At 66.4% G+C, this 7,133-nt stretch overlaps 1 protein-coding gene across 1 annotated transcript in view; it reads left to right on the forward strand.

The window, feature by feature from the left end:
* The window catches only part of LOC120880414 (receptor-type tyrosine-protein phosphatase V-like), a 15,659-nt gene that overhangs the window by 3,819 nt on the left and 4,707 nt on the right, over positions 1-7,133 (forward strand). The window contains exons 9-20 of the mRNA XM_040263769.1: positions 874-1,146; positions 2,313-2,576; positions 2,722-2,988; positions 3,264-3,545; positions 3,714-3,854; positions 4,059-4,269; positions 4,563-4,627; positions 5,421-5,538; positions 5,610-5,657; positions 5,986-6,079; positions 6,167-6,257; positions 6,346-6,422. Of these exons, the coding sequence (XP_040119703.1) occupies positions 874-1,146; positions 2,313-2,576; positions 2,722-2,988; positions 3,264-3,545; positions 3,714-3,854; positions 4,059-4,269; positions 4,563-4,627; positions 5,421-5,538; positions 5,610-5,657; positions 5,986-6,079; positions 6,167-6,257; positions 6,346-6,422 (1,931 nt within the window). The remainder of the gene's footprint in view (positions 1-873; positions 1,147-2,312; positions 2,577-2,721; positions 2,989-3,263; positions 3,546-3,713; positions 3,855-4,058; positions 4,270-4,562; positions 4,628-5,420; positions 5,539-5,609; positions 5,658-5,985; positions 6,080-6,166; positions 6,258-6,345; positions 6,423-7,133) is intronic.

Here is a 7,133-nt window from a genome sequence, read left to right on the forward strand (position 1 = left end):
CCATCCACCCATCCACCATCCTTCCAACCACCCATCCATTCTTCCATCCACCCATCTGTCCTTCCACCCATCCATCCATCCACCCATTCTTCCAACCATCCATCCATCCTTCCATCCATCCATCCATCCATCCTTCCAACCATCCATCCATCCATTCATCCATCCACCCATCCTTCCAACCATCCATCCATCCTTCCAACAAATATTTAAAGAATGCCTTCCATGCTTAGCTATGGGGTCACATGCCAAAGCTAAGATTATGAAGAAGGCAGCGTAGAAAGGCAGACAGGCAAGTGAGCATACGGTCAGTGTGTCTACTGAGGTGGTTTGCGTTGGTGTGTGCATCATAGGGTGAGTGTGCATGGACAGTGTTTGAACCGTGTGAGTCTCTGTCCTCATGGGCTTAAGATCGAGGACTATGAGGAATGTTCTGTGGTTGTGGCTAATCTTTCAGGGCTCACAGAAGGGCCACCTTAGGGGGTCAGGGAAGGTTTCCCCGAGGAAGGAAGTGGGCCGAGGAGCACATGGGTCTGAGTAAGGTGGGCAGAGAGGGGCCTTAGTGAAGGGAGTGTGTCCTCAGGCCCTGAGGTTGGGGAGAGAGAGAGGGAAGGAGCTCTCAGCGAGGCCTGGTGCTGGTGTGAGCCTGGGGCGGCTGGCGCTGGGGCGGGTCAGGTGGAACAGAGTCAGCCGTGGAGCGGAGGCCTGGGAAGCAGGGAGGGGAGCAGGCGTGGGGCAGGGACTGAGCTAGCCAAGAGGTTTTCCTGGGAAGCAAGGGGGTGGTTGAGTCCGGGGCTGGCCGTGTTGGAGACCAGCACTAAGGGTACGGCCCAGGCTGGGCGGGGGGCTCAGATCCACCTCTCGCTCATTCTGCAGTCCCTGCACCGCCCACCAGCCTGAGCCTGGGCCTGGCCGCCCGGCCCCCTGCCCTGAGGGCATTCTGGAGCCCGCCCGTGGGAGGCAGGGACGGCTTTCTCCTGCGGCTTTACCGCCTGCGGCCCCTGGCTCTGGAGGGCCAGGAGACCCTGGGCCCCGCGGTGCAGACCTTCTCCTGGGCCCGGCTGGCTCCGGGCACCGAGTTCCTGGTGTGGCTGGCCACCCTGCGGGGCCCCGACGAGAGCAGTGGTGCCAACGCCACGGGCTGGACACGTGAGTGCCCCGCCCACCCTTGCAGAGTGTCCCAGGGACTGATCCCCGGACCCTGTGGCCCATGAGCAGGCCGCTGGGTTGATGTCAGCTGCTCCCCGGCCCTGGGCCACCAGGATACCCCTTGCCGGCTGGGAGCCGCAGGTGGGCCGGACCCAGCTTTGCTTTCGCGCAGCGCCGTGGTGGGTCCCCACACTCTCTCAGGGCCAGTGTCAGGGACCCCTCACCCCGCTGCCAGGCCCCTCGCTCAGCGTTCTCTCACTTAATTCTCGAAACCGCAGCCGGGCTCGGGGGCCTCCGTCTCAGAGGGTCTCCCGTGAAGGGTGTCGATTAGTGAAGCGCTGGGCGTGTCCCTCCTCCCGGAGCCAAGTGATGGGCCGGGAAGCCCCTTGGGGGCCCACACCCTGCCCAGTGCAGTCGGACAACAGTGGCCCCCTGCCCGGCTGCACCCCTTCCACTGTGGTGGGCCCACCGCCTGCCTGGTCCTCCTGCCTCTGGGACCCTGAGGCTCTAACCGGCTGAGCCCCGAGCAGGCCTGTTCCTCTCTGTGTCTCTCTGAGCCTCAGTTTACAATGGAGGTGTCCGCCACGCAGCCCCGGGCCCTGGGCTCAGGGGAGGGGGCAGAGGCCCCGCTTAGACCCCAGACCTGGCCTTTAACCTGAAGCTGGAGCTGGGCTGGGGAAGGTGCTGGCTTGAAGCCTTCGGGTGGTGCCGGGTGGGGTCTGTCCAGACCCTGGGCTCGGCTATCGAGGAGGGTTTGGGTGGGGGTCACCTGAGCCAGTGTTCCCAACCCTGTCAAGGGTGGAGGACAGGGGCGCCTTTCAGGGAGGAAGGAGCAGAGACTGGGCTGTCCTCTGCCCTGCCTGGGCCGAGTGTGCAGAGGGGCCTCAGGCAGGCCCCCCGAGTTCTGGGGACGCAGGCTGAGGCCCCGGCTTGCGCCCCGCCCTCTCCTCCGGGGCTCCCAGGGCTGCCCCTGCGCGTGTTCTCACCCCAATCCCCTCTGGGCCAGGACCCACCCCAGTGACTTCCTTTGGCCTTAGTCCCCTCTTTCGAGGCTGCATCCCGGAGCACGTTCTGAGGTCCTGCGGATCAGGAGGTGAGTGTGAATTTGGAGGGACACAGTTCAGGTCCTCCACCTCCATTCTCTTCCCCCCCCACTCTCCCTGCAGGCCCCCTCGCCCCTGCCCTGGTGAACGTGACCAGTGAAGGCGCCACCAGGCTCCAGGCGTCCTGGGTCCACGCGCTGGGGGGCCGGGACGGCTACCAGGTGACCCTGTACCAGTCGCGCGTCCGGGTGCGCTCCAGCCGCGTCGGGGCCCAGGTGGACGGCGCCAGCTTCTCGGCTCTGACTCCAGGCACTGAGTACGAGGTGGAGGTGGTCACGCAGGCCGGGCCCCTCCGTGCGGTGGCGGCCAGCGCCGCTGGCTGGACCCGTGAGTGGGGACGGGGAGGGGAGGAGCGGTGGGCAGGGCCGCCCGGAGCCCCTCCCTTGGGGGGGGCGCCCCCGCCCCCAGCCCCTCCTCCCACCTGCGGACGGGCCCTGCATGGGGTCAGAGGTTACCTGCTCTCCTCCCACAGCCCCATTGGCGCCCGCGGAGCTGCTGGTGTCCATGCAGGCGGGCAGCGCCGTGGTCAGCCTGGCCTGGGCCAGCGGCCCCCTGGGGCACGGAGCCTGCCACGCGCAGCTCTCGGGGGCCGGGCTCCTGTCCCGGGAGCAGCCCCTGGCCCTGGGCCAAGCCCGCCTGGTCCTGACGGACCTCACGCCTGGACGCAACCTGTCCTTGACCGTGAAGTGCCGGGCGGGGCCCCTCCAGGCCTCCACCCACCCTGTGCTGCTGCCCGTGGGTACGCAGGTGTCTGTCGGGGGGCGGGGCACCCTGAGCGCTGAGCTGTCCCGCCCCGCCCCTTCTCCGCGGTGGGAGCCCTGCCCTCCCGCCCTGGGCCGCCCCTCGCTCTCCAGGTGGGTGCGGGGAGAGGGGCCGGTCTGGAGGAGCACTTGTTTCTCCCTGTGGCCATTGCCCCTTTCCAGGGTAAAGGCGTCCAGCGCCTCCGAGCCTCTGCATTCGAGTCCCTCTCAGGTGCACTGACCCCCACTCGACACGGAACTCCTGAACCCACAGAGCCTGAGCCGGTGGAGGACGTGCAGTGCCAGCCTGAGACCACACGCCTGGCCCTGGTCTGGACAGTGCCTGCGGGGGACGTGGACACCTGTCTGGTGGTGGCTGAGCAGCTGGCGGCGGGAGGGGCCGCCCAGCTCGTCTTCCGGGCCAACACCTCCGGGGGCGTGCTCCTCCTGGCCGGCCTGGCGCCCGCCGCGTCCTACCGCCTCAGCCTCTCAGTGTTGGGCAGGAACGGCCTGTGGAGCCGGGCGGTCAGCCTGGTGTGCGCCACCGTGCCTGAGGGTAGGCGCCTCCGGCCCGCTCCCTCGGGGCCCTCCCCCATCCCCCACCTGGGCCCTGCCCCGGAAGCCACTAGCCTGCGGGGCTCATGCCCCGGGGCGCCCAGCCCAGCCTGGGCACGGCCCCACCCTGGGGGCGGCTCTCGGCGCCTCACTCCCCCTCCGCTCCCAGCCTGGCATCCCCCGGAGCTGGCCGCCTCCCCCCAGTTGGAGCCCGAGACGGGGATGGGTGTGCTGATCACCCAGGGCATGTTCGGTGAGGAGGACGGGCAGATCCTGTGGTATGGGGTCGTCGCCAGCACCAACATGTCGCGTGAGTCCTGGCCACGCAGTGGGGGCCCCCAGCTACCGCCCGGCAGAGCTTGGGAGGGGCCGGGTGCTGACACGGGCAGAATGGATGTCAGGGTCGGGGGGCGTCCTGGCACAGGAAGGGGTGGGGGCATTCTGGAGAGCGGGACTGGTACGTCCGGCAACGTGGGGCAGCTCAGGCCGCACCATGCGTCTGCTCCTCTCCCAGTGGCCCGGCCTCCCCGCGAAGCCATCAGCTGCACGTGGTATGACCACCACTACGGGGGCCGCGACACCTACCTGGCCGTGCTACTCTCCAGCCCCTTCCACCCTGGGCCCTGGGCCGTGCCCGCATCCTGGCTGGTGCCCGTGGGCACAGACGACTGTGGCCGGACCCGCGACATATGTAACGGGCGGCTCAGGCCGGGCTCCCGGTATCGGTGAGGGCTGCGGCTGACAGTGGGGGTACTCCAGGTTTCGCTGGGTCCGTTCGCGCCTCGTGCCAACCAGAGCCTGTGCTAATGCAGGGGAGACGCTTGGGGCTTCCTGGCAGGCAGGGCACGCCCGGAGCGCCCCCATCCCCAGCTCCTTCCAGGCGGGGCAGGGGTGGGGTCCGTTGCGCTTTGCTGCGGGAGGTGGTGGGCACTCTGCAGGTTCAGGGACGGGATTGGAAGGCTCCGCAGGTCGGGGGCTCCTGCTGCCCAGCACTCAGCCTCCTGCTCCTCTGCCCCAGGTTCAGCGTCGTGGCCTTTTCCAGGCACAGCCCTGACACCGTCATCGCCTTCTCGGCATTTTCAGGTATGCAGGCGCCCGGAGGGGCCCCCAGTGGATCCCAGGTTGGGGGCTGCTGCTGGAGCCTCTCTTCTGAGCCTTGTCCCAGCCACTGGTGGGGACCCGTCTTGCGAGGCAGTTCTGGGAGCCACCCGGGCCAGGAGGCAGGTGGTCCGGGAGGGCTGGGTGGGCTGGGGAACGGTGGGCAGGCAGACGTGGAGGAAACGGTCTGCCCTCCTGCCTCTGCCCTGCGAGATTCTGGGGCAGCGGTGACGCGGTGGAGACGTGAGGAAGCCGCGAGTGAGACACGTGGGAGTCAGCACACCTAGCAGCACGCGAAAGAGAAGAAAACAGACAAATTAATCCCAGCAGTGTCTTCTTTAAACTGAGATACTGAAAATCTATCAATGTGATCAATTCTTAAAATAATTAATGAGATAGCTTGCATCTATTTTTTTAATCAGTAAGGCTCTGCGCTCCTGTGTGCATTTCACATTTGTGAAATCTGAACTCTGAGCCACTCCATTTCCAAAGCTCTGCAGCCCAGGGCTGTGAGGCGAGCAGATGGACAGGGCAGCCAGGCCCCGCCCTCATCTCCCCGAGGGGGTCCAGGGGGGGCGGGACCACCCAGTGCGTCAGGGGCTGAGGGGGTCCCCTTACTGGGAGCTAGGGGGACTGCTCGGTCCCCATCCGGGGCGCCCTCCTCCCTTCCGGGGGGTCTGCCTCTGTGTCCTCCCCAGGGGGCCGCAGGTCTGGTGAGCAGGCGTGGTGCTGCAGGACAGCTCCAGGCCCTCAGGTCACCCCCACCCACCATCCACAGAGCCCCGGACCAGCCCGTCCTGGGCGGTGCCCCTCCCGGTGACAGCAGGCATCGTGGCCAGCACGCTTGCCCTGGTCTTGCTGGGCCTGCTGTGCTGGAGGCGAGTGAAGGGGCAAAGGTGAGTGAGGGGAGGGCTGCCCGCTGCTGGGGGGCCCCAGACAGCCTCCCACCACCCCGTCACCCCTGCAGGGCGGAGAAGAGCCTGCGCTCCCAGGAGCTGACGGCTTACAACCTGCGGTGAGCAGCCATCTGCGCCCTCAGCCCCTCAGCCCCAACCTCGACTCCCCGCCCGTCCTCACCTGGGCCCTGACAAGCACCTGACGGCTTCAGGCCTCCTCCTCCTTCCTCTCGGCCTTGGGCCGCCGTCTTCCCCTCACGCTGAGCGGACTCCCAAAGCATCCTCAGGGCCCAGGGCCTGGCCCTCTGAGACTCCCGCCCACCTCCACATGTCGTCCTGTCTGTCCCCCGCCCCACGTCCCCCGGTTGGGCCGCAGGGCTGTGTGCCCACGCCCGCTGGCACCAGGGCAGGGCTCCACACACCAGGCTCTCTGCCTACCCCCACCAGGCGGACCCACCGGCCCATCCCTGTGCACAGCTTCCAGCAGAGCTTTGAGGCCAAGAGTGCCCATGCCTACCAGGCCTTCTTTCAGGAGTTCGAGGTGAGGCCTCTGGCCACCTAGGGCTCTGGGGGAACCCTGTCTGGTGCGGGGGGCAATGTGGGTCTGTCCCGGCCCCGACCTCTGCAGGAGCTGAAGGACGTGGGCAAGGAGCAGCCGAGGCTGGAGGCTGAGCACCCTGCCAACAGTGCCAAGAACCGCTACCCTCACGTGCTGCCCTGTGAGCGTGGTGGTGGGCGGGCAGGGCTGCAGGTGGCCTGGAGCGGCCTGCCTGTGCCTGCTCCCAATGCACGCCTTACTGTCTGCAGATGACCACTCCCGGGTCAGGCTGGCCCTGCTGGACGGGAAGCCCCACTCTGACTACATCAATGCCAGCTTCATCCCGGTAGGGCAGCCCGCAGGCTGGCTGTGGCATCCACTGCGTTTGCGGGGGATGCTGTCCTGCCCTGGTTGTCCATGAAGACTGCCAGCTTGTGTGTCTGTGTGTCCTGCACTGGGCCTGCAGGGGCCGGGGCGGGGCTGCTCGGACTCCACTCTTCAAAAGAGCACATGTGTGCGCGTGTGTCTCTGTGTGTGTGCGCACGTGTGTGCGTGTGTGTGCGTGTGTGCACGTGTCTCTCTCTGTGCGTGCATGTCTCTGTGTATGCGTGCACGCGTGTGTGCACGTCTGTGCATCTGCACACATGTGTGTGCATGTGTCTACATGTGTGTACATGTGTGTCTCGGTGTGTGCGTGCATGTCTGTGCACGTGTGCGTGTGTGTGTTGTGTGTGTGCATGTCTGCACGTGTGCATGTCTGTGCGTGTGCCTGCATGAGTGTGCATGCGTGTGCACGTGTGTGCGTGCGTGTGTACATGTGCATGTGTGTGCATGTCTCTCTGTGTGTCTGTGTGTGCATGCGTGTATGCACGTGTGTGTGTGCATGCATGTGTGTGTCTGTGTGCACGTGTGTTGTACGAATGTGTGTCTGTGCACGTGTGCATGCGTGTGTGCACGTGTGCGTGTCTGGGTGTCTGCACGTGTGCGTGCGTGCATGTGTGTCTGTGCACGTGTGCGCGCGCACGTGTGTGCACACGTGTCTCTGCCTGTCTGTGTG

The sequence above is a fragment of the Oryx dammah genome, unplaced genomic scaffold, assembly GCF_014754425.2.
Source record: "Oryx dammah isolate SB20612 unplaced genomic scaffold, SCBI_Odam_1.1 HiC_scaffold_21, whole genome shotgun sequence".
NCBI classification, from domain to species: Eukaryota; Metazoa; Chordata; class Mammalia; order Artiodactyla; family Bovidae; genus Oryx; species Oryx dammah.